Source organism: Nycticebus coucang, chromosome 2 (assembly GCF_027406575.1).
Source record: "Nycticebus coucang isolate mNycCou1 chromosome 2, mNycCou1.pri, whole genome shotgun sequence".
NCBI classification, from domain to species: Eukaryota; Metazoa; Chordata; class Mammalia; order Primates; family Lorisidae; genus Nycticebus; species Nycticebus coucang.
Genome location: NC_069781.1, coordinates 1,355,658 through 1,381,635, shown reverse-complemented (window position 1 = coordinate 1,381,635; position 25,978 = coordinate 1,355,658). Strand labels below are relative to the sequence as shown.

At 55.0% G+C, this 25,978-nt stretch overlaps 2 protein-coding genes across 2 annotated transcripts; both read right to left on the bottom strand.

Annotated features, from left to right (window-relative positions):
- Window positions 1-11,870: 11,870 nt before the first annotated feature.
- LCN10 (lipocalin 10) lies at window positions 11,871-15,413 on the bottom strand. Its single transcript, XM_053571625.1, has 6 exons — window positions 15,309-15,413; window positions 14,661-14,800; window positions 13,370-13,440; window positions 13,049-13,156; window positions 12,412-12,510; window positions 11,871-12,163 (listed from the first exon to the last, which is right to left on the bottom strand). Exons 1-6 carry the CDS (start codon window positions 15,411-15,413, stop codon window positions 12,135-12,137), a joined length of 552 nt encoding a protein of 183 aa, XP_053427600.1. The 3' UTR covers window positions 11,871-12,134.
- Window positions 15,414-16,615: 1,202 nt separating this feature from the next.
- On the bottom strand, window positions 16,616-19,381 carry LCN6 (lipocalin 6). Its single transcript, XM_053578501.1, has 7 exons — window positions 19,292-19,381; window positions 19,041-19,180; window positions 17,836-17,906; window positions 17,412-17,522; window positions 17,103-17,204; window positions 16,867-16,892; window positions 16,616-16,707 (listed from the first exon to the last, which is right to left on the bottom strand). Exons 1-7 carry the CDS (start codon window positions 19,379-19,381, stop codon window positions 16,705-16,707), a joined length of 543 nt encoding a protein of 180 aa, XP_053434476.1. The 3' UTR covers window positions 16,616-16,704.
- Window positions 19,382-25,978: the final 6,597 nt, after the last annotated feature.

Below are 25,978 nucleotides of genomic sequence, written 5' to 3'. Positions count from 1 at the left end.
CCTCTCAATTTTACATAAATTTTCAGCCCCACAAAATCTATCGCCCTAGGCTATATCTGTAAGTTTCATTTCCTTTTAAAGTAAAGTGAAGCAAATCCACAAAAATGTTCACATTTTCCAGAGCTGGGCAGGGTGTAGTACACACGCGTGTTTGTTCTGAGCCCATCCTGGGGAAAAAGGCCCCATGTATCTGTGAGTTTGTAAGCAAGGGGGGCAGTGTGGATCGTATAGTCTTTTATTTTATTTTTGCTGTTTCCACATGATACCTTCATAATATAGTAGAACCTCTGTAAGTAAGGTGACCACCGAAGGGACTGTCACAAACTGGTCACCATATGGAGGTGATCAACATAAGGAACTAGGCCCACTATACTGATACACACTTGTGGTGCTTGTCCCATCTATGAGAATGAGGTCAACTTAAGGAGGTGGTCAGTGCAGGCGGGTGGTCAGCCATGGAGGTCTTACTGTATTTTTGGTGGAGTATAAAAAGCTCCCTGTGACAAGCACAGTGGGATGCAGGGATGGGGTGACCGCCAGGTGGGGCTGTAGGCAGAGCCTCTTCTGTCCCTAGAGGCGCCATTCCTCTCAGCCAACCGCTGGCCCTACCAATTAGGTGAGATGATGATGTTCAGGCTACTCAAATCCCACTGGCCTTTCAGCCACCCTGCAGCCACCCAGGGGACAAAGCAGACCCTCATCTGGCTGCAGAAGGTGGGTGGCCCCTCAGGTCTGCTCTGGGAGGCTGGTGCCCCAACAAATAAAACAACCATCCTGGTTGTTTTAAGATGCTAAAAAAAAGCATCTTCCTGCTCAGATGTGACGCCCTGTGAGGCTGCCGGCTAGACATACTTTGAAAGGATGCACATGGGTCACAGGACAGACAGTGACCCTCAGTCCCCCTCTCTCTAGTTGGACAACCTCCTTCCTGTCCTTTTTCTAACAGAGCCTCGTATGGATGCAGAAATGCCAGGCACATTGTCACCATGATTAGACAAAGGAAGGAAGCCCCAGGGTGGACACTGAAGGGACTTGCTGCCGTGTGCCCTGACCTCTGCATCTTACAAGTGGCAGAAATGAAGGCCCAGGTCCGAGGACATGAGCAGCTGTCCCTCTGCCAAAGCTTCCAAATGTCAGGTCCCAGGTTCCAGGCTGTGACAGCTGCCCCAGCCTCCTATTTAAGGACTGGCCTCAGGGGCTCCGGAGTGGACCCTTCCATGCCCGTCCCCCGAGTCCTTCTGGCCTCTCCTCTCCTTCAGAGCCTGAGACAACCCCACCTCCTGGGGAGGAAAAGCCCTGACCATCCGGCCTACAGGGCCTTTTTGGCCAGGGTCAGCCGTGGCCATCCCTGCATGTCCCCAACACAGGTGACGGTGCCTGCCCTAAAGGAGCCCAGTCACTCAGAGAGTCCCTGCCCTCTTCCCTCCACCTGGTTTGCCTGCCCTCCCACTGGGCCCTGGGAGGCTCTAAGGGGGGGTGATGGGTCTGAACATGGCCATTGAGCCGGGCGTGGCAGAGGAGCTGCTTCCCGAGAAAGGTCGTGCTGTGTTTGTGTTCCGGCTCTTTCTTCTCCTTGAGTTTCTCTGAGGCCAGCTGAGCACAGAGCCCCTTTGTACCCCAGCTTGCGCCATGTCATGGTGAATGTCACACAAATAGGAATGTGCCTGGAGGCCACTTGGACCCGCGTCCTCCCGACCCACTGCCAAGCGGATGCCATGGACCTGGCCTGCTGGGAAAGCATTGTTGCCGACACCCTCAGCCCACAGGCTGGTCCCAGGAAGGGGAGTTGCTGGCTGTGGGCAGCCTTGGCCAGCGTGGGGTCCGGGCAGAGCAGACCTGGCCATCACAGGCACCGTGAGGGATGGGGAACGCGCTCAGCTCTCAGCCCAGCTCACCTTCCTGCAGGGTGGGGAGCCAGGGTCTTGGGGCCCAGCCCAGGAATTGCTCCAAACCTCACTACACAGCAGACACCTCCCCAAGACTCCAGTAAGAAGGAGGGGCAGGAGGGAGGGAGCTCCAAGCCAGGGGCCACCAGGAGGGGAACAGTGTGCACCTGTCCAGGCCACCTCCTGGGAAACTGAGGTCTAGCCCCGCCCACCACACAGGCAGCGGCAGGGGAGGCGGGAGATGTCCAAGGTGGGGCCTTCAGGCCAGGAGCCACATGGGGGGCACACCCCACTGTCCTGTCTCCTACAACTGTCCTCGCCCAGCTGGGCATCAAGCAATCCCCACTGGGGTGGAGCTTGACCTGGCATTTGTGTAGCTGTTGATTTGGAGGGTCCTGTGTGGTGACCAGGATTGGAGATGCCACTGCAGACTGTGCCAGCTTCACACTCTCATGAGCACTGCTGCCCTGCACCCCTTCCACAGGAGAGGAAGGCGAGACTGGAAGTGGTGAGAGAGGGGCCAAGTTGGCTTGGAGGCCAGCAGGACCCCGGACTCAAACACAGTGGCCACACGCAGCGGGGTTTCCCCTTGACCCCACCAGTGCTCTGTGTACAGGGAATCCTCACAGGGAGCAACAGCCGGGGCTGGGAAGTGCTGGGGGCCTCCCCACCTTGCCCCAGGCCCACAGTGCTGGGGGGCCTCCCCCGCTGCCCCAGGCCCACAGTGCTGGGGGGCCTCCCCCGCTGCCCCAGGCCCACAGTGCTGGGGGGCCTCCCCCGCTGCCCCAGGCCCACAGAGCTGGGGGTCCTCCCCTGCTGCCCCAGGCCCACACCCGCAGTGGTCTCTCCCCTTTCATCCTTAGGCTCTGGGCTGTGACTGTCGGTCAAACATTCCCACCATGTACCAGGCTGCTAAGAGGTGGCTGCCCTTGGCATGGGGTGAATGAGGGAGGATTTCTGATCCTTTCTACTTTTTAATTGTCTGCTTTTCCTTGTTGGTTGTGTGATCCAAATCAGAAGAGGCTGTTTGCATTAAGTAGAACACATTGTATTTATATTGTAAAGAATTTTTACATTTTTTAGAAAAAAAATACAAATTGTCTATAACGTGACACCCCTCCCCTCAAAGAAAAACTCCCTAGTGACTTTGGGCTGCAGATAGGCCTTTAATTATTTGGGGACATTCTCTGCACCCATGTGCTTTCCATCTAGTCTGTGGACCCACAGGGCCCTTCAGAGTAGCTGGTCTCTGCCTTGTTTAGATATCATACACGTTGAGGGGTCGTGAGGCTGGCCCCCAGCAGCACATGGGGACTGCTCCTGCAGGAAGTTAGGCCCGTTGGGGATGCTGGAAGCACTGTGGGTGGCTAACTTGTCATCCAGTCCCATCCCTCTAGTACCCCGCACAGCCCAGTGGCCTCACAGATGATGACCATCCATCCTCCGAGATCCAGGGTGAGCTGGACTGACCCGATGTGACTCAGCCCTCTGGTCTGGGGTTGCTCTGGGCTGGAGGAGGGTTGCTGAGAAGAAACATGTAGGGGGCATCTGCAAACTGGGCAGGGGTCCCTGGGGTCTCGGCTAACCCTGGGGACCCTTGAGTAGAGAGACAGGAGGCACCAGAGTCCTCGACAACATCACAGATGCCTGCCTGACCCTGGACTCCAGCCACATAGGCTGACACGTGGCCAGGCTGACTCAGCTGTGCCAGGCCCAGTGCAACACTTTAGCTGGTCATAGTGGTGGACAGGACAGTGATGGCTGGGGGATGTGGGTGTCACGAGGAGGGGAGTGAAAATCGGTATGAGTGTCATGGAGAGGGAGGAGCTGGACAGCAAGAGGTCAGGGGAGGTGTGGGGCCACCGGCCACTGTCCAGCTACAGAGAACAAGGCACCTTGACAAAGCAACAGGATGTGTCTTTAAAACTGTAGCAACTGACCTTTAAAACATCAGGGCAAGGGCTTGTCTCAAAACATTTAGGTCTTAACCCCAAACAGTCCCCCAGGTCCCTGCGTCCGTGGAAGCCAACATCAACACCTGTGCTCTGGCCCTGCCAGCCTGGCCGTCCTGTGAGGAATGGGATCAAGCCATCATGCAGGTCACGGTGCCTGGAAGCCAACGGTGGCCCCGGGCACACTGGCATCAGCTGGTCTGGCTGCGAGGAAGTGAGGCTGGCCACTGGCTCGAAGCCCCCGGCACTGACTGCCAGAGAGAGGGACGAGACCAACCCAGTGACACCCAAGGGTCAGCCAACAAGCCTCCTGCAGGCCTAAGGAAGCAGGAGCGTCCTCTGTGCTGCTGTCTCAGGGCCCCTCTCCAGCCTTCCTTTCTGCTTTTTGTTTTGTTTCTGGGGAAGTGTGAAGTCCCAGGTAACTGTGGAAACCACCCAGAACTAGCCCAGTGACTAAGCTGATGTCTACGTGAAGAACTTTTTTTTTTTTTTTTTGTAGAGACAGAGTCTCACTTTACCACCCTCGGTAGAGTGCCATGGCGTCACACGGCTCACAGCAACCCCCAACTCTTGGGCTTACGTGATTCTCTTGCCTCAGCCTCCCGAGCAGCTGGGACTACAGGCACCCGCCACAATGCCCGGCTATTTTTCTACGTGAAGAACTTTAACTTGAACTCTGCCCCTGCTCTCAACAGCAGGGGTGTTCCTCATAAAACTGCTGTTTCATCCTGGGAGTATGTTTAAGTTTCATTTTCTTCCTCTGCTTCAGAGCAGGTCACCTCTGCACGCCCTCTCCCGCTGTCTTTTAAGGCTTTGCTGACCTATAGTGCAGGTGCTGTCATATCCACCCCTCTGTGTGCACAGCAGCTGTCAGCACATCTGCAGGCTGCGCTGCCGCCACACTGTCATGCTCTGGAACGTCCCCGTCACTCCAGAAAAGTCCCTCACACTCGTTAGTGATTGATCCAATTCCACCCCCCGCTCCTGGCCACACAGATCACCTGTCATCTCTACAGAGTTCTCTGTTCTGGAAATCCCACGTACGTGGGGCCAGACAACATGTGGCCTCTGGTGTCCGGCTCCGTTCCCTGAGGTTTGTCAGGGTTGTGGCGTGTGGCCGCCCCCTTCCTTTTTATGCTGAGCAGTGTCCCTTGATAAGGACAACAGACACTTGGTTCAACCATTCATCTCCCGCTAGATGCTGAGGTGTTTCCACTTTGGGGCTGCTATGAACAATGTTGCTGAGAACTTTAGTGCACATGTGTTTATGTGGACAGGCGCTTTCAGCACCCCCAGTAACCCGGGTGCGCCCCGTGGTGGAACCGCCCTTTTATGAGCAGCTCTGTGGTCAGCCAGCCACACCCTCTAGCAAACTGAGCTCTGATCACCCCACACGCTCAATGACACCTATTAGTGTTTGTTTTTGGACTAATGCCATCCCTGGGGTGTGACGTGCCACTCACCATGGTTTTGATTTGCTTTTCTGTGATGACTGGTGACATCAAGCAACTTTCCATGTTCTTACTGGTCTTACACATGTGCCTTCTCAGGTGAAAGCGTGTTCAGGCCTCTTATTCACCTTTGGCTTGTCGTCCTATTTACTTAGTTGTAAGGGTTCTTTGTACCTATATTCTGGACACAAGTTCATTATCATACACATAATTTACAGATATTTTCTCCCAATCTGTGGCTTCCCTTTTCATTTTCATAATGGTGATTCTGGGATCACAGAAGTTTCACCTTTTGATGAAGTATAATTTATTTATTTATGGGTTATTTATGGTGATGTATCTAAGAACCCTGGCCAACGCGAAGTCATGAAGATTTTCTACTTTTCTTCTGGAAGTTTGGTCTCTAACATTTAGATTTATGATCATCTGACTTAATGTTTTGGTATTCTGTGAGGTACAGGCCTAAATAAATCTTTTCCTGAGCGTACATGATTATCCCGGCATCATTTTTTTTTTCTTTTTTTTTTTAGAGACAGAGTCTCACTTTATCGCCCTCAGTAGAGTGCCGTGGCATCACACAGCTCACAGCAAACTCCAATTACTGGGCTTAGGCGATTCTCTTGCCCCAGCCTCCCAAGTAGCTGGGACCACAGGTGCCCACCACAATACCCGGCCATTTTTTTTGTTGTTGCAGTTTGGCCGGGGCTAGGTCTGAACCCACCACCTGTGGTATATGGGACCAGTGCCCCACACTGAGCCACAGGCGCTGCCCAACCCCCCCACCCCTCATCATTTTTTTTTTAAAGAGTCTCACTCTGTCACCCAGACTGGAGTGCAGGGGTGTCCTCACAGCTCACTGCAGCCTCCAGCTCCTGGGCTCAAGCCCTCTCCCCGCTCAGCTTTCTGCATAGCTGGGACTGCAGGTGTGGGTTGCCATACCCAGCCAGCAGCATCTACTGAAAACACTACCCTTTCCCTAAGGAAGCCTGTTGGCACCTTGTCAAAATCAATCAACCACAAATGTGAGGGCTTAATACCGGTCCTACCTTCTGCGCACTGGTCAACACACTGACCCTGGGGCACACGGCCTCCACGGCTACAGCCTTCTAGGAAGTTTTGAAATGGGAAGTGAGTTCCCCAACTGTGTCCTTTGCACACAGCGTTTGGCACCTTATATGAATTTTAAGATCAATTGTCAGTTCCACAAAAACAAAAGCAAATCCCTGGGCGGCACCTGTGGCTCAGTAGGTAGGGCACCAGCCCCATATATCAGGGTGAAGAACTTCAACTTGAACTCTGCTCCTGCTCTCAACAGCAGGGCTGTTCTTCATAAAACTGCTGTTTCGTTGTGGAAATATCTTTAAGTTCTATTTTCTTCCTCTGCTTCAGTTATGGAGCAGGTCACCTCTGCACCCCTCTCCTGCTTTCTTTTAAGGCTTTCTAGCCCTATGGTGCAGGCGCTGTCATATCCACCCCTCTGTGTTCAAACCCAGCCAAACTGCAACCAAAAAATAGCCGGGCGTTGTGCCGGGCGCCTGTAGTCCCAGCTACTTGGGAGGCTGAGGCAAGAGAATCACTTAAGCCCAGGAGTTGGAGGTTGCTGTGAGCTGTGACACCACAGCACTCTACCAAGGGCAGTAAAGTGAGACTCTGTCTCTTAAAAAAAAAAAAAAAGCAAACCCATCAAAACTTTTATAGCGATTGAGCTGAATCTGTGCATTTGGGGAGAATTTGCCCTCGTGACAACCCTGAGCCTCCTAGTATGTGACCCTGGACCCTCAATTACAGCACTGCTCTGTAGTTTCCAGTAGAGATTTCAGCATTAGCTTATTTTGTTCATGTTATTCCTAAATTTGGTTTTATTTTCAGGGATATTGTGATAGGGATAGTTTCCTTGCTTTCATTTATAGATTGTTCATTATTAGCATAGAAAAATGCAGGATTCTTCCAGTGGTCTCGTCCTGACACCATGTAGAACTCCTGTGTTAGTTTAATCTCTCTCCCACCCTGTCTCTCTCTCTCTCCCGCCCTCCGTCTCTCTCTCCATTCCTCCCTCCTTCTCTCATTCCCTCCTTCTTTCCCTCCCTCCCCTCTCTATTTCTCTCTCCTTCTCTCCCTTCCTGGCTCCCTCCCTCTCCCCACTGACATATGATGAGCTGCTAAAGTGTGAGTGACTTAGAAGTGGGTCCTGTCCAGGCCAGCCTCAGAGGAGACCACAGTGCCAGCCTCCAAGAAACCTGGGAACAGAGGCCCCAGCTGAGCTGGATCACAAGATCTGTGTGACAGTCTTCGACTGTTGGCAGCTCTGAGTTGACATGATGCCACCACGAAGCCATGGTGACCTGCACAGTGCCCGGGCCCCAGGGTCTGCCCACCCACCCCCAGCTCTCTCTGGCCACACCAGCCTCTTTTCTCACCTCCTCTCTATCTCTGCCATCCTGAGCCTTCCCCAGACATGCTGTCCCCAGACTGTGCAGGGCTGGTTCCCCTTGTCCTTCTGGTCACAGCATACATGTCACCTCATGTATGTAGGGTTGCCTCGGAGACCCCATAGAGGGACCACAGCCCTGTCCCAGCACGTGGATCCAGCTTCACGACAGCACTCACTCTTTCCTGCATGTGTTTGCTTTTGTGCTTGTCCCTGTCCCCTCCAGCCTGTGAGCCCCTGGAGGGCAGGGCCCACCCAGAACCAACACAGAAGCCCCCCAAGGGCGAGTGCTCGGCACATTTGCTGAATGGAAAGACCACAGGATCTCAGAGTGCCCTCCCCGCGTCTGAGCAGCTCATGGTGTGCTGAGGGATGCTAGCGACTGGGTGGGGGCACGTTGGGTGGAGGCAAGGCACCCCCAGGGTGACCCCGGGCTCTCCCAGGCTCCAGTCCTCCATAGAGCACAGCAGGCACCTCTGCCCCCTGGTGGCCAGAGCTAGCACCGCAGCCCAGGAAGCCAAAAAGAAAACACACACTTTTGTTTGGGGTTGTCAAGGTAGCAGCTCTCCCGGGCCCCAGGGGTGGGCAAAGGAGCAGGACCTGCGGGTTCCAGGGAAATTCAAGCTCCTCTTCCTCTCCTCTCTCTCTCTCTGCGGGCCCTGGGGTGTCCAGTTCACCCAGGAGACTCCTCACCCCAACCAGGGCGATGACTGCCACTCAGCTTCAACTGAGGACCCCTAGGCTCCAAGATGGACAATCTTTTCCTGGACCCCAGAGTAGTCGTCCTGTGCTCTGCTAGGCTCTGCACCACTCCAGGTCCTCAGTCCCCCAAACCCTATGCTGCTGTCTGCTCAGAAGGCCCTCCAGGGAGCAGAAAGCATTTCTAAGGCCTCTAGTGGCAGTGGGTCATCGACTGAGAACCAAGGCCAACACACACATCCACCAGCCTGGGGGACCCTTAGGGTCACCAAGGGCAAGAACCCCAATTCACAGAGGAGGAAGCTGAGGCCTTCTGTCCTGTAACACCCTCTGTGCTAAAGAGGGGAGTTCGTCCTAGTCCCAGATGCCCAGAGTGCTGGATGCAAGGCCCTCCAACCCTGTCCTCTTGAGGGAGCCCTGGGGACAGCCCCAAGGAGACCCAATTTTACCTCTCACTCTTCTTTTTTTTTTTGAGACAGAGTCTCACTTGTCACCCTCAGTAGAGTGCCATGGTGTCATGGCTCACAGCAACCTCAAACTCTTGGGTTTAAGCGATTCTCTTGCTTCAGCCTCCTACGTAGATGGGACTACAGGTGCCCACTACAACACAACACCTGACTATTTTTAGAGACAGGGTCTCCCTCTTGCTCAGGCTGATCTCAATCAAACTTCTGAGCTCAGGCAATTCACCCGCCTCGGCCTCCCAAAGTGATAGGATTACATGTGTGAGCCACCATGCCTGGCCCTTTACCTCTCACTTAAAAAGTACATTCTTGGGTGGCACCTGTGGCTCAGTGAGTAGAGCGCCGGCCCCATATACTGAGGGTGGTGGGTTCAAACCCAGCCCCGGCCGAATTGCAACAAAAAAATAGCTGGGCGTTGTGGCGGGCGCCTGTAGTCCCAGCTGCTCGGGAGGCTGAGGCAGGAGAATCACGGAAGCCCAAGAGCTGGAGGTTGCTGTGAGTCCTGTGACGTCATGGCACTCTACCAAGGGCGGTAAAGTGAGACTGTCTCTACAAAAAAAAAAAAATTTTTTTTTTTTTTTTTAAAAGTGTGTTCTTGGCCTGTGGTTGGAGTGGTATGGCCACCTGTCAAAATGGGCACTGCAGGCTGAGATACCCTCTCAAGAAATAAAGCCCTCCAGCTCAGCTCCTGTAGCTCAGCAGCTAGGGACACCAGCCACATACACCAGGACTGGCAAGTTCAAATCCAGCCTGGGCCTGCCAAACAACAACAACTACAACCAAAAAATAGCTGGGCATCGTGGCAGGTGCCTATAGTCTGCCAGGTGGAGATGCCAACACTAGGGCAAACTGCTAGCCTGTGCCCCTCCTGCATGCATGGAAAAAAAAGTGAATCTAATTATTAGCCAAACAACCCAGAAAGGAGCAAACACAACAGTTCTCAGGCTCACAGAGAACTGGGATCCAGCCACATTCTCAGCAGCCGGGATGGAGGAACCTTGCCATGTCCACACATCAGGCTGAGTGCCATAGTTGCCCCAAACTGACAGCTGCTCTGTGCCACCTCTTGAGGGGCTCCCAAGGAAGATTTCAAAGGATCAAACTGTTCCCAGTAATTAATTGTGCCTTGGAACAAATTGCAAAAGTATTTAAAAGTGTACCAATGTTTTAAAAGTCTGTAATAAACAATCTAAAATTCAACCCAAAGCCACCCACAGAACACTCGTTAGCATATAAAGGAATGAGCTATGGATACACACAGCAACATTATGGCTCTCAGAATAGTTATGCTGACTGAGAGATGCCAGACTCGCTCTCAAAAATAGAACGTGTGCGTGACTCCATGTGCATAAAACTCTGGGAAATGAAGATTGATGGGTGCCAGAAAGCTGCTTGTTGGTTCTGTGGCCCAGAGTTCAGATGACTGTTTGGAATTTCCTTGCTGAGAGAAATGTTCCTATGTCAATGTGAGGGTCGTTCCACACTTCAAAATCCCTCAAACCCTGCACTGTTCCTGGTGACTGTGGTGACTTCAAAGTGAGGATCTGCTGGGACAAAAACCTAACATGCAGGGCAGGCTGCACACCCAGGGCAGTGCTCTGGGAGGAGCATGTCGGCCAAAACCTGAAGGGTTGTGGCCACCTGAGACCTCACGGTTGTTGGCCAGGCTGCAGGTACGAACGGACGGGGAGGACAGGGGCACGTGTGGGAGCAGGAAGGGCAGCAACATGGTCGCCTGCAGTTATGTGAAAAGTAGAAAATTCACCTGTGAACTGGGCGGTCCGGCTGCACAGTGTTGAAAGTGCCAGCTGGCTCTGCCTGCTTTTAGGAAAATGTGACGAGAGGGAGATGAAGAACTTGATATCCCCCCAGTTCTGATAATGAAATATAGAGAAAGAGGCATGTCTCCTATAAAGCTATGGGTTCAGCCATTGGCTCCTGAAGTAAATTAGAATCAAATACACAACAACAACATAAAAAAAAAAAAAACACCCACAGTGTTGACAGAGCTATATTTGCAAAAGCATCAGCTCCAGCTGGGCACAGTGGCTCCAGCCTACTGTCCCTGCACTTTGGGAGGCCAAGGTGGGAGGATTACTTGAGCCCACATATTCAAAGTTGTAGGGAGCAGTGATGATGCCACTGTACTCCAGCCCGGGTGGCAGAGCAAGACCCTGTCCATGAAAATTTTAAAATTTTTACTCAAATGTTCACAGCAGCTCAGCTCACAATTGCAAAGCTGTGGAAACAACCCAGCCGCCCATCAACACACGAATGAGTTAATAAGCTGTGGTCTACGTACGCTGCGGGATACTATTCAGCCACCCAAAAAATGGCAACTTGGCATCTTCTCAATTTACCTGGATGTATTTGGAGAATGTTCTCAGTATCTCAAGAATGGAAAAGCAAGCATCCCATGTACTCAGTTAGTCACTAAGTTACCAAGTTCTGAAACTAATAGACTTACAACTACAGGCCCACAGGAGCCCACGCAAGAGAAAAACACAATGAAATACAAGAAGGCGGCGGGCAGGGACTCCATAAGCTACCACCTAATGGGCACAGTGTAGGGGTATACGGCACACTTCTTGGGTGAAGGACTCAACTCCAACTCAGACTTTGGACTTGACTTTACAAATGCAAATAATGTAACCTAATAGTGTGTACCCTCATATTAACCCAAAACAAAAAATAAAAAATCTAAAACCACTGTGGGAATGCCACTTCCTCTAAGAAGCTCACCTCAGGCCTGCTGTTGTGGCCCGTGCTGTCCCCAGATACCTTTCTCAGGGTTAACACTGTGCATATGGGTGACCACAGTCATCTGCCCCTCCTGGCAAAGCATCACTTCTAGTGCTGAGCTGGCCTGTCCGGCTCCCCACCCTGTGCCCAGAGGCTAACTTGGTTCTGGGCCCACAACGGGCTTCCTCAGGAAGTGTCAGGTGTCAGGAGCACAGAGGCAGAGGCAGCACAAAGGGCAGGCACAGGACCACACTGCCTTCCCATGGTCTATTTCACAGCAGCATGCCAGTGGTGGGGAGCACTTGGGAGGACACAGGGCAGGGGGCCCAGCTTAGGGAGGCGACCCTCCTTCCTCATCCTCTGAGGTCAGAGCTCCTTGAGTTTCACACTTTCGATGGCCGTGGGTCACCAAACACTTCTCAACAAGCCACTGAGCTGAAGACCTGTCATCTGGAGCAAGGCTGTGGGTTCTGGGAGGACCACAAGTCGAAAGGAAAGAGCAAAGGATGCTCTCAGGGCAGGATGGTATGTGCACAGGACTCTGCGGGAGGAAAGGGGCTGTGAGCAGGCTGGCTGTTGGGGGCAGAGGGCACACCTGGAACAAGCCCAGGACCCCCTGGCCAGACAGAGTACTCATGCCGCCCTCTACCATGTGCACAGGCCAGGGAGCCTTCAGGTGCGCCTCACGGCTGGCTACAGGCCTGTCAAAGCCTACCCAGGAAAGATGGACCCTATGTGGCTCCCTCCACCATGCTGATTGGAGGCCAAAGCCCGGAGGTCAGAACTTACCATCTTTCGGGAGGACGACAGCAGTCTTGGTCAGCGCCAAGATGTCGCACCTGTCCATGAAGTCTTTCAGATTCTGGAAACTTGACACATTCTGTCTATCTGTGAAGTAGGACAGGCATCAAAACCACGGCATCAGACACTCCAACCATACTTTTCCCTTTGGAAAAGTAACCCACGGGAGGCAGCCGGCTGCATGCTGACCCCCCCCCTTGGCAAAGTAACCCCCGAAGGTAGCCAGGTGCACAGCCGTCAGAGCAGCCACTTCTCTACTTACATGGTGCCCTCTGACCAGCTGTGTCCTAAACATGCCCATCCCGGACTGAGACCCAGGACCCCTCCCACACCATTTCCTCCCCCTCCACCCCCACCCCAAGACTTTGGAAGCTGCGCCTGCCATCACCCTGGTGACCTCCCCAACACATGGATAGTCCACCATCTGCTGTGGCCTCTCACTGCCATAGTGACCTCCCCCTCAAATACTCTCCCACCCCTACAGGCTACCTCCAGGCCTGCCACTGTGGTCTCCACATCCACTACCATCTACCATCCGTCTGTCACCTCTGCCCAGCTGCCCCTTTGTATTCTCTCTGGCCCCCCAGGCCTCCCCTCTTCTCCCATACCCCTGCCCCCCACTCACGGAGGAGCAGCAGGGTCCTGTGGGTGATGGCCACCCTCCCCAACTGCAGGTAGACCAGGCCGTAGCTGTAGTCGGTGGCCAGCACTCGGAAGGCCTTCACCCCTCTCACTGGAAGAGACCCCAGTGGACACAAGGCCCTGCCACCCCCAGACCTAACCCCAGCCCTCAGATCCAGCCACAGTAATTGTCCAGAGGGAACAGGTGCCACACCCAGCCTCACCTCCCAGGCTGGGCAGCCCAGAGCCAGCCTGACCACCTACTGGCCACTGCTCTGGGACCAGGACCCCTCTCCTGCCTTCCTCCCAGCCCCTCCATACGCACAGGTGTTCCTGAACACAGCCTTCTTCCTGTCCTTCCTCAGGGTCACCTCCTGTGACTGGCAACCCTGTGATCTGGGGGAGGGTGGAGACTGCAGCCTCTGGCCTGGAAAGCCCCTCCTCATGCCCTGAGCCCATTGAGATGCCCCAGGAAAATGTCTAGGTCCGGGCTCGGCACCCCTAGCCCAGTAGTTAGCGCATCGGCCACATACAGAGGGGCTGACAGGTTTGAACCCAGCCCGGGCCTGCTAAACAACAATGACATCTACAACAACAACAACAACAACAAAAAATAGCCGGGCATTGTGGCAGGTGCCTGTAGTCCCAGCTACTTGGGAGGCTGAGGCAAGAGAACCACTTAAGCCCAAGAGTTTGAGGTTGCTGTGAGCTATAACGCCATAGCACTCTACCCAGGGTGACATACTGAGACTCTGTCTCAAAAAAAAAGTAAAGAAAATGTCTAGGTCCCTCTCTTGCTCCCCATGAGCCTGGAGATGATGGGAGCCTGAGGATGGTGGGGGTCTAGGGGGTGGTGGGGGTCTGGAGGTGGCAGAGTCTGGGGGTTTGGGGCCTGGGTGTGGTGGGGGCCTGGGGGTAGGGGCTGGGTGTGGTGAAGCCTAAGTGTGGGGTCCTGAGAGTAGTGGGGGCCTAGAGTGGTCTGGAGGGGGTGTGGGGGGGTTGAGGGGAGAGCCTGGGAAGGTGGCAGAGCCTGGGAGATGGTGGAGCCTGGGAGGTGGCAGGGTCTGGGGGGTTGGGGCCGGGGGTAGTGAAGCCTAGGGGATAGGAGGGCCTGGTGGTGGTGGAGCCTGTGGGATGGCAGGGCAGGGGGCTAGAGCCTGGGGGAGGGGTCTGGGGTGTGGCAGAGCCTGGGGGAGGGAGGGCCTGGCAGGTGGCAGGGCCTAGGGGTGGCGGGGGCTGTGGGGGCCTGGGAGTGGTGGGTGGTGGAGAGTGGGGGTCATGGGGAGTGGTGGAGGCGAGCTCCCAGTTTGCTTCACTCTCACATCAACTGAGGCTCTGAGATTCAGGGCTTCTCCGTTGAACCAGGGCCTGCAGCACTGCACAGAGGGACACTCTAAACAACCACTGGCTGTGGACTCCACCCTGGGCTGTAGGCAGCTTCTGCTCAAATCCATCCTTTGAGTTGTTGGGGGAGGAAGTGGGGGACAGTCCTCCTGAACTTTCACACTGGCCAACAGGCCCAGCTTCCTGCCTAATGCCTTCCCTGCCCTGCCTCCTAGAAGAGGGTGCCCCTTGCCTATAAGGGGCTGCTGGGACCACCACCCATGCCCACTCACCGGCTAAAGGCAGTGACCACCTTGAGCTGGTCTGTCTTCTTCACCCTCACTATGGATGCCCCCAACTTCCTTCTGTCTCTGGCTGGCAAGAATCCCTGTGCGTCACTGGCCACGGCCAGAATGTACCAGAACCCTGAAAACTGCCCAGGGGGTGTTGGGGGAAGGGCAGGTGTGGAGCAGCTGCTCAGGGGGTCATGCCCCCTTGAGGCTTTAGCAAGAGAACCCACCAGACAAGGGACCCTTCCCGAGGACCAGCCGTCGCCTGCATGGGGCCAAGCAGGCATGGAGAGTTGGCTGTTCCCACCAGAGCCCCAGCCACCAACAGGCAGGGCCTGCTCCCAGGGTCCACTCACCATGGTACAGGAACCTTCTGCCAGCCAACCCGCCCCTAACCCAGAACACACCTCCCTGTTCTATACCCCACTGCCCTCTCTGGGCCTCTCCACCCTGCCCCTCCTCAGGGCTCCGGCCCCTTTGCCATGCACCTCACAGGGCCCCTGTGCTGTGGTCATGGAGAGAGGCCAGGTGGGTGGCCTGCTGGCTCCGGAAGCCATGCTCGTTCCCAGATGGCTGCCTTGCCGCTGTTCCCAGTCCTGCAGGGCCTGGCGCCTGGTGCCTGGCTCAGGGACCAGCAGGCATATGGCTCACCTTGTCCCAGTTGAGGTTGTGGGCCTCCTTGGGGTGCCACTCCTGTGGCTGGGAACCCCCAGCCAGGACCAGGACCAGCAACAAGACTGGTGGCCCCGGCCTCATCCTCACCCTCCTTCTTCAGCCACGCAGGGCTGGACATCGCATTTAAGTCTCCCTGTGCCAGCCCTGTGGTGGGCGTCTGACACACCCCAGAGCCCCAAACCAGCCTCGGCTGGGCCACAGAGAGGGGGCGGGGGCAGTAGGTGTGGCTCTGACCTCGGCCCCCAGGCACTGAGCCTTGGCACAGCCCTGCCACCTCAGATCTCTATCTGAAGACAGAGGCCATCACATTCCCAGAGGCCACACTGAGTGCCAAGACTTTTACCCTCCTCACCACCCTGACCTAGGTCACCACGTGTGCCCCCCATTATACCCTGGCACCATGTCACCTGGCATGCTAGGCCTCTCGTTCTGAAACCCCCAGGTGAGAGGCAAAAGGCCCAGACCCTTCTAGGACATCATGCATGTGGGGAGTGCTCCCACAGCTGCCCCGGCCCAGACCCTCACACCTCCTGAAGGGCTTCCCTCAATGGCAGTGTCTGAGCAGGTGCCCGGGAAGGGCCAGATTGGATGGGCGTGTCCATATGCAATGGGTGCTCCCATGTGCAGGTGTGTGCCAGTCCCACCTTAGGGATTATGGTGACTCGTGTGTACCTCACCTCAGCACCAGCAGCAGAGACCCCCCCACTTCCCACTCAGCAGCCCCTACAGCTTGTGCTTCTCCCAGGACTTCAGGCAGCACCCCCTCCCGAATGCAGGAAGACCCACAAGTGCAGGCCTTCCAGGGTCCCTGACCCCTATCTTGGAAACAACCAAAGCACTAGCCCAGAGACAGCTGAGCTTGGAGAGCTGATCTTCTCCCAGCCATGCAGGCAGGGCCAATGCTGGCTGCAGCTCTCTTCCCCTGGATAATTCAGGGACACAGTGGCACCCCAGCCATAGACCTAGTGGACACCAGTGCCAGCTTTCTGGAGGGCTATGTTAGGTCCCAGTGGGGGAAGCAGCTTCGGCCAGCCATGTCCCAAGACTAGCCCCCACCTCCCACTGGGGCTGGAGTTTGGGTGCCCCAGGCCCAGAGGAACTCTGGTGAGGGGTCAGGTGCAGGCCTCTCATCCCGGGATGGCTCCAGGTCCAGTCGTTTGGCCCTTGGTGATGTCCCCCTGCATGGGTCAGAGCCCCAAGAGGGCAATGCCCCATCCAGCTCCTCTGACAGCCTGCGGGACACTGCCTGGCTCACACTTGAGACATTGGTGGGTTTGCTGGTAGAATCACTTTATTCCGATCTGGATTGAGGGCAGCCCCTGACCGGCCCCCACTAGGGCCTGGTGGCACTGTCCCTGTGGGGCCACAGCCTTCACTGGAAACCGAGAGAAGTGTATGGGAACCCTGATTCACCAGAGGCCCCCCCCATGCCCACAGCCCTGCTGGGTAGAATGAGGGGTCTTCCCGCCCTCCAGAGTGTGGGGCAGCCCCTCCTGCCTCTCTGGGAGCCCAGGTAGTCTGGATGGTAGCTTACCTGGAGGATCTTTTGTGCACAGGTGACTAGATGGGGAGACAAGACAGGCTGTGGGCTTGGGGGCACCCAGTGCCCCATCTCCTCCCTTAAGCCTCACCTGGGATGGGGACTGGCCCCACAGCCTCAGCCCTGCCTGACCCCTGAGGCTGCAACAGTGGTCAAGACCAGCAGAGGCCAGGAAATGTGCAACCCATCACACCCCGAGCCACCCCTGTGTCCACTACAGGGACACTCACGGTCCTTGTGCAGTTGGGCCTGCTGCTGAGACAGGAAGCCCAGGCCCTCGCTCCACTTGGAGAACAGCCCCAAGGCCTCCTGGCTGGCCATCTCAGTCCGACCTGCAGACAGGGGCCAGCAGGCTCTGAGGGCCAGAGAGAAGGTTGGGGTGGAGGCCAGGGAGGGGCCCAGGCAGAGACCAGAGAGGGCACAGGGAGAAGGCCAGACAGGAGGGGCTGGGGAGGAGAACAGAGGTCCCTCTGCAGATGCCCTGGTGCAGCAACCCCAGGTGGTGGGAGCTTGCCCAAGAGGCCCTCGCTGCTACTCACTGTACAGCTCCACAGTGCTGAAGGCCTCGTCCCCAAACTCCAGCTGGGTGAAGACCACAGCATAGTCTCTGAAGTTCGTGCCTAGCACGCGGTACTCCAACACACCCAGGGCTGGAAGACACCCGCCCCGCACATAGGGTAGCCACAGAGGACCAGGGCAGGGCGAGGGCCATTGGGCTGGGGAGACCCTGTGCAGAGGTTCAAAGAATGACAGACAGATATAAGGACAAGCTTGTCCTGTCGTGAGGACGGCCAGGTCACGTGGGCCCAGCCTGTACCCGTGGGTGTGGGCAGCCCCTGGTCAGGCACCGGGGCCTGTGCAGCTCTGTGGGGCAGCAGCAGGCATGGTGTGAGCACTGTGCACAGGGGCCTGGGGCACTTCGGGGACACACTGCCCAGGGAGGCGCCTGTGACCAGCACTTACTGGGATTTTCAAACACCCATCCCGAGCTTCGTCTCAGCAGCTCCACCACATTCTGGTTGCATCCCTGCAGCCTGTGAAAGAAAAGCACCCCCAGCTCGGGGTCAAGGCCCCAGACACCGTGTGAGGAGCCACCCCAGGTGCCCCAGAAACCTGTCCCAGGCCAGTCTGAGCCCATCCCGGAGAGCAGGGTGGCACAGGAGGCCTGGGCAAGGCAGCCCCTCACTCTTGCCGGCTCTCCACAAGGAATGAAGGACATGGAAGGAGCCCCCAGAGGGTGGAAGGTGGCTGTGATTCTAGGTGCAGGACCTGGTGTCCCCTGAGCCACCATCAGTCCAGAAACTAAACAAACCCAGCAAAAATTCAGGTGTCTGCTCAACAGAAGAGGCTGGTGCCAATACACATGGGAAGCCAACCGGGACAGCCCATAAAAGCTGACTCCTTAACCTAGACCGCTGTCCCTGCTTATGCTGTGGCCAGGCTGGCCCAGGCAGGCGACCTCAGGAGGAGGGGAAGGTTCTCCTCGTGCCTGGCTTGGTAATTCAGACCACACTGTGGACCCAGCCTGCTGGGGTGAATGCCTACCATGCCACCCACTAGGCCTGCTCCCCTGGAAAGGGAGGCAGGTACCGACACCCACACTCCGGCATGGCACCCGGACAGCACAGCCTCTCCCACCCTGCCCAGCACCTGCCGGCTGTGTGTGTGGTCTGCTGTCGTGAACACGCTCTCTGGCTGTGCTGGTCAGGGCCAGCCTGACACCACAAGGCAGTGCACTTGGCAAATGGCCTCAAGGCCCATGTTTTTCAAGGATTATGCTATGGAAGAATCAGAGATTCTCGGGCCCCAGGTCATGAGTCCACTCTAAGGAATATCTTTCAACAGGGAGCCCACAGCCAGGGATAAGAGCACACAGGCAGGATGGTCAGAAGCTGCACCGGCCATGAGGTTGAAGGTGTGACTCCTACTCAGAGGCCAACCAGGCCCAGAGTGTCAGGGGCACAGACAGAAGTAGCAGGGCTGAGGACTGACGGGGCAGAGCAGAGCCCAGGGCTGCAGGGGCTGAGGGGCAGCAGGGGCCGCAGCAGCGGCAAGGGCTGGCCTGCAGAATCCACAGGGCCTTGGGACTAGGCCTGTGGAGTCCGAGGCCACAGGCCCCGACAGGGAAGGCCTGGCAGGACCCGGCACATGGATACTGCCTCGCTCACCCGCGCCGAGAGGACAGTAGCTTCAGGTTGTTCTCTGGAGTGAGTGTCACCACAACCCCCTCGATGTCCTTCACATTCTTCTCCACTGCAAAGCCCCTCTCACGGGAGGCCACAGCAAGGACATACCAGGGCCCAAGGAGCTGCATGAGGGTGGTCAGGTCAGAGCCAAGAGCGGCACTGGGAGTGTGCTGTGCCCGTCCCATTTCCCCTGCTTCCTCAGACCCGGAATGTTCTGCCCCACAGGGTGCCACCTGCTTAGGGTCCAGTCTCCCCAGCCACACTGCCTGGGCCCTGGGCACTGCGGCCAAAGCCAGAAGAATGGCCAGCAGCAGGCCTCCCATCCTCCTGGAGGTCCGCACACACCCCCGCGCACCACAGGCCGGGATGTGCAGTTCCTCTGGCCCTGGAAACCATTTATGTGGCCCCAAACAGTTCCAGTGGGTGGCAGTAACCCCTGGGACAGCATTGCGGCCTCTCACAAAGTAGCAAAATTACTCCTCAAGAGGGGAGTAATACAGGGGTGGTATCTGCCCAGCCAGACCCACTGTAGACCCAGGAGAGGCCTGGGAGTATGCAAGCCCCTCTCAGTACACTGTGCCATGCCCAGGCCCTCTTGCCTCCCACTTCCTTAGACCCAGAAGGTTCCAGAATGGGAACCCTGAACTGGGCCAGATGGCCTCCCCCTCCTTGGCAGAGTCTGTCCTCTGCCAGGCCCAGCAGGAAGCCAGAGTCATGGCCTAGAGAGGGACAAACAAGAACAAGCAGTCCTCCCAGAAGCTGTGGTTGGGGAGCTTGGGTTTACATCACTAAAAGCACAAGATGTCCCAAAAGTGTTTTGTAAAAGGCTTCCTCCCCTTCCTGGCTGGGCCTCCCACTCCCAGCCAGCACAGCCAGGCCGTACTGTTCCTCCAGCCCCCGCACCCCCACCCGGGCTGCCCACTCTGTGGCCTGGCCTCTAGCCCTGGGCCATGCTGGAGCAGAGGTCAGAGGGGCTCCTCAGAGTCTGTCTGAGCCCCCAAGCCCTGGGGAGGTGGCCGAGAGGATCCAAGAGTCCTTCAGTCACACGCCGAGGCCACAGCCCCAGTCCCGTGGGCTTCACCCGTTCATTCACCCACCATAATTCACTGAGGGCTCGGAGAGCTCTGGATGCTAGGGCCCTTCTCACCCAACATGAAGCCAGATCAGCCCCTCACACAGGAGCTGGCTTATTCAGGGGTGGGGCTGGGTCTCAAAATGGCCAGGGGGGAAGGGGGAAGAACAGTGACTCCCACCAGGTGACAAGCAAAGGCCGTTTCCTCAGAGCTCAATGCATCAGTGTTTCAGGCCACTGGCCACCATCCCTTATGGTGGGGGGGGAGACCCCCAGCAGGGAGGGAACCTGCTGAGCTATGGCCCAGGAAGGGGGCAGCACACCAGAGCAAGTGTCCTGTGGGATGAGATTGGCATGTGTTTGGCTTTTTTGGTATGGCCCTAAGTCAGAAGTGGAAACAAACCTTAGGGGAATGGCCAGTGATGGCTGTCCTGGCCATTTGGGGCCAATGACCTCGGGGACTTGGGAGTAACTGGATGTAGCAGTCTGACCTCCTGACAGGACGTACAGTGGGCTGACCTCCACGCTGGTCACCACAGGTGAGGGGTGGCTTCCTGGGAAGGGGCTGCAAGGTGGGGCCTGGACTCTGTCTTCACAGGTGGGCTGGCACCTTCCGTCTCTCAGTCACCAAGTCCTGGAGCCCTGCTGGCCACTGCTGCCCGTCCCCTGGTCTGCTGCTGGCCCTGCGGGCACCGCCCTTCTCCTGGCTGCATCCATTCTGCCCTTTCCCCAGCACAGCACCCTCCTCAGAGGCCTCTCCTCTCCCACCGCTGCCGTGGCCCCACAGGTGTGTCCCATGGAGCCCCCCATCCTGTAAACCAGGAGCACCTCAGGTGTGCAGGCCCCAAAAGGCACTCTCAGGTTCCTGCTCAGAGGCTGATGAGGGCACAGGATAGGTCGCACCCCTAGAGCAAGAACCCTCAGGCTTTGGCCAGGGCGCCCACCCTGAGGACCCTCACACAGCACCCCAACAGTAGTGCTCAGAGCTCCCTACACCCCAAGGAGGCTCCAACTTCCTGCCTGCCAGGCCCAGAGCCATATCCCAGGGGTGGATGGCGCGAGTCCTGTGGGGCATCAAGCAGTCACAGTTCCTTGTAGACGCTATGGCCAGAGAGAAAGGTACGTTGCTGTGTCCTCCAGGCAGATTCTGGTGGCCCTTACCAAGTAGGACGATGGAAAGATAAATATTTTCCAGATCAATAGCTTCGTGCCAATGGGAAGCACACCCTGATGTGAGACTGTTGCTAGGACCACCACTGAGGTTAGGGTGACCCTCCACACACCAAGCAGGGTGGGTGGTGATGTTTGCATGTCTTTGGCAGCGCCCTCTGCCCTCTGGGTCCTCCAAAGCTACCCCTGCGTCCGACTGATACCTAGCAGAAAGGGACATTCTGAGAGCTCCTAGCTGGCCTTCCCCGCCCTTATGCCAAGGTGGCTAGTATCAGAATCCTGCCCCGCTGGCAGGAGTGCTCCAATGGGGGAGGGGGGTTGTGAGAATGGGGAAAGCAGCCCCCACAGGGCCATGGATACAGTGGGCCCATGAGACAGACTCAGGCCAGGTTTCCACAGGTGCTGCGTTACCACGATGGCCACTCTGAACAGCAGACCATGGTGGGCCCCAAGCCTGCACCCAGAAATACACCCTTCCCCTCAAAGCAGGTGGATATCAGCATTCTGAGAACACAGAAAATAGGAAATAGGTAACAAAAGAAGAATATCGTGACTATGACCAGTTCCAGGAAATTAGACGGTAGCAGCTGTGTGTAATTTCCTGCTCGTTGGTCTACGATACAGACCCTTCGTGTCTCTTTACCCTGCTTCTTTCCCAGTACTATTTCAGGGAAGGTGCCTGAGCAATAGCTAATGTCACAGAGTAGCCCCCTGGGACAAGTGAGCTGGCGCTGGGCTGGGGGCTGCATGGTGGCAGGTGCCAACAAGACACTGCTGTAACTGATGCTCTAGAGCAGGCGTCCTCAAACTTTTTAAACAGGGGGCCAATTCACTGTCCCTCAGACCGTTGGAGGGCCGGACTATAGTTTAAAAAAAAAAAAACTATGAATAAATTCCTATGCACACTGCATATATCTTATTTTGAAGTAAAAAACAAAACGGTAACAAATACAATTCACACCACTTCATGTGGCCCGCGGGCCGCAGTTTGAGGACGCCTGCTCTAGAGACATCAACATGGGTGAGAGGGAGAGAAAGGGCACGAGCAATCAAAAGGATAGGCATGGCCAGTTTTTCTCTGTTGTCCTTCTGTTATGCCCTAACTCCATCTTGCTAAGGCAGCAGTTCTCAACCTGTGGGTCACAACCCACAGGAACTGTATTAAAGGCTCACAGCATTAGGAATGTTGAGAACCACTATGCTAAGGACCTTGCTAAGGGCGTTCAACACTCCCCCCACCCTTTTCTTTTTTTTGCAGTTTTTGGCCGGGGCTGGGTTTGAACCCACCACCTCCAGCATATGAGGCCAGTGCCCCACTCCTTTGAGCCACAGGTGCCACCCAACACTACCCTTTTAAAACAGGAAGCTCAGCTGAAAGAGTTTAGTAATAACCGCAAAATCCTGTGAAACCCCAGCTCCCCTTGTAAGCACTCCCCTTAGCAGGTGTTGGCTCTTGTGAAATTCAGCTTGCGTTAAAGACACCCTCTCCCCTACTAAAAACCCCTTATAAAAGGTTTCCACCCCTGCTTCTAGGGGTTGAGAGACTTTGAGGTGTGAGCCTGCTTTGGGCCTGGGCTGTCAATAAAAGACTCTTGCTTAATTTGGACTCAGTGTGCTAATGTTTCTCTATTCCACTTGCTTCAGGTATAACACTCCCACATGTTACTTCGGCCTGTGTGTCACTGGGCCCACACTTCCTGGACATCTTTGGGCTCCAGCCACAAAGATGCCAGGAGCCCGTCAACATCAGGACAGGCAAGGTTCAGAGGGTGGAGGGAAGGTGAGGCTGCTTGTCCTCCCCAGGCTCCCAAGGGAGGGAACACTTGTAAACCACCACTAGGCCCCTACTCAGGAGATGAAGCCTCCAGGTACAGGAAAGCAAACCAGCCCTTGTACAAACTTGTAGCTATCACCGCACTCACCGTAGTGGACACAGTGACCAGAAAAATGTCAAGCCTTATACTTGGCTTAGAATAGTCCCTGACTGCTGGCCCCCCAGACACCTGCCAGAGAGAACTAAATTTCTCTTGTGAAGGCAATCTTCCCAAAATTCCCATCCTAATCTTCAAATTAATTCAGTCAATTATTATTTCAAATACATTTTCTACCCAAAACACTTGAGCATACTAGGACAGCATGGGTGAGGAGTGGGCCCGAGAGTACTTCCAATGGTAGGGACAGCTGTGATTACTCCACTTGAAGGGACAAGTGCCACCTTAGAAAATCTTCAGAGGACAGCTGGAGACTAGAAAAAGCGATATAAGACTACACAGCCCAAGCTGCCAGCCAGCTGCTAAAAATGAATCTCTGCATAGTCTTCCAAAAATTACAATGCTTTTTAAAAAAAGGAAAATATACCCATACAAATTATTTTAGAAGTTAGAAATTTAACATCATCTGTAAGTAAAAAATAAACACAAATGTCCGGCAAAAATCTCCCTTAGGGCTCTGTCTCAAGACTTTGTGAAAGCTATGAAGGTTTCCAACACTTGCACAGAGGCTGAGCATAGTGGCTCACGCCTGTAATCCCCGCACTCTGGGAGGCCGAGACTGGTGGATTGCCTGAGCTCAGGAGTTGGAGACCAGCCTGAGCAAGAGCCAGATCCTGTCTATTCTAAAAATAGAAAAACTAGCCGGGCCTTGTGGTGGGCACCTGTAGTCCCAGCTGCTCAGGAGGCTGAGGCAAGAGGATCACTCAAGCCCCAGAGTTTGAGGTTGCTGTGATGTTTGATGCCACAGCACTCTACCCAGGGCCACAGAGTGAGACTTGTCTCAAAAAAGAAAACAAAAAAACTTGCATCAAAGAAAGGCAGTGAGGCAGGAAGACCGAAGACCAGACTTATCAGAGCCCAGGAAAGGGAAGGTGCTGTAGCTGAACAGCTGCTGGAGAAGGGTCCTGACAGGGAAGGGAACTGGCCACAGGGAAAGGCCACAGGAGCATATAGGGCTACAGTTGGGTGCTCCGGAAAGGCGTGGCTTCTGGGAGAGAAGAATGAGGACAGGGACAGGGGTACCACTTGGTACGGGCCATGGAGATTTTAAAATGCAGGAGAGACAGGGCACAGTGGCTGACGTCTGTAATCCCAGTACTCTGAGAGGCTGAAGTGGGAAGAACACTTGAACCAAGGAGTTCAAGACCAACCTGAGCAACAAGGCAAGACCCTATGCTTACAAAATATAGTAAAAAAAAAAAAAAAAGTAGCCTGGCCTACACACCTATAGTCCTAACATTTTGGGAGGCCAAGTTAAGAGGGTTGCTTGGATTGCTTGAGTCCCAGAGTTCACGACTACAGTGAGCTGTGATCACTCCAGCCTAGGTGACACCTGTGAGACCTTGTCTCTAAAAGAGAAAAAAATTCAGGAGAGAAGTGTAGGTTCCTTTGAAACAAAAGAGAACCAGGCTTCAAATACCACCATACCACCAGCACCATGATTATGGACTGAACGCTTGTGCCCTGACCCCGTGAGCCTGCGAGGAGGCAGCTATGCTTAGATGAGAGATCTCTCTCCCATCATGGGAGGGTGCAGTGGAGAGGCGGCCATCTGCCAGCCAGGAGGAAAGCCCTCACCAGAAACCAAATCGCCCAGGACCCTGCCCTTGGGCTTCCCGCTCTATGTGTGTTGTTTAAGCGATGTGAGAGCGATGTGTGAGAGCGATGTGTGTTGTTTAAGCCACAGTCTGTGGTGTTTTGTTATGGCAGCCCAGGCCAACTGAGACACCCACATGCGGCTGCCAGAAAGCTGCTATCTGCTAAAGAGGACACACCGCACTCACCGTAGTGGACACAGTGACCTGGGCGTCTCACGGACACTAAAGCTGCCAAGCTCCTGCATGGAATGAACACTCTAAGGGAGCCTTCATCTGTACTTAGCCACTGTAGGAAGAAGCAAAGTAAAAATCCAAATGAAAGTAAAAAAGTAAAAATCTCACCAAAACGGCCACACCAAAAAAAAAAGAGAGAGAGAGAAATAAAACGTAACAACACTCCAAAGATTGAAGGATATTTTAAAAAATCTTGAATGAGAAATTATTTTAAACTTGGGAAACGAATTTTCAAAAAGGAAAAAAATGAAATGAGTTGATGATATACATGACAGAAAGGAAGTCCTGGGCAGTAAGGATAAAGAAAACTTCCCCAGGGTCTCCAGGAAACACGATCAAATTAATTTCACAAATGAGGGACGTCAGCTGACATCAGACTTTCTGCCAGTGAAGTACAAAGGAAGTTCATGGGCAGACACAGGAGTAAGTCAAAATAGAGAAGGCATAGTAAACATAAGGATCTTGAGGTCTTCCGTATAATTTTTATCTCATTAATAAAGAGTAGAACATGGCTCAAGACGCTAAGGCGTCAGCTACATACACCTGAGCTGGCGGGTTCAAATCTAGCTGGGCCTGCCAAACAATGACGGCTGCAACCAAAAAATAGCTGGGCGTTGTGGCGGGCGCCTGTAGTCCCAGCTACTTGGGAGGCTGAGGCAGGAGAATCGCTTGAGCCCAGGAGTTGGAGGTTGCTGTGAGCTGTGATGCCACAGCACTCTACTCAGGGTGACAGCTTGAGGCTCTGTCTCAAAATAAATAAATAAATAATAAAGAGTAGAACATACAAAAAACCTGATCATTTATTAGGCCACAAAGAGAGCATCAGTAAGTTTCATGCAGTAGAAACATTTGCAA

Coding starts and splice junctions, on each gene's coding strand:
- LCN10 (XM_053571625.1), bottom strand. CDS start 15,413: ATGAGGCCGGGGCCACCAGTCTTGTTGCTGGTCCTGGTCCTGGCTGGG. Junction 14,801..15,308: donor ACAACCTCAACTGGGACAAG/GTGAGCCATATG, acceptor CCCCCTGGGCAG/TTTTCAGGGTTCTGGTACAT. Junction 13,157..13,369: donor GGCTGTGTTCAGGAACACCT/GTGCGTATGGAG, acceptor GGTCTCTTCCAG/TGAGAGGGGTGAAGGCCTTC.
- LCN6 (XM_053578501.1), bottom strand. CDS start 19,381: ATGGGAGGCCTGCTGCTGGCCATTCTTCTGGCTTTGGCCGCAGTGCCC. Junction 17,907..19,040: donor CTACTGTCCTCTCGGCGCGG/GTGAGCGAGGCA, acceptor TTTCTTTCACAG/GCTGCAGGGATGCAACCAGA. Junction 16,893..17,102: donor GGCCCAACTGCACAAGGACC/GTGAGTGTCCCT, acceptor CTCCCCATCTAG/TCACCTGTGCACAAAAGATC.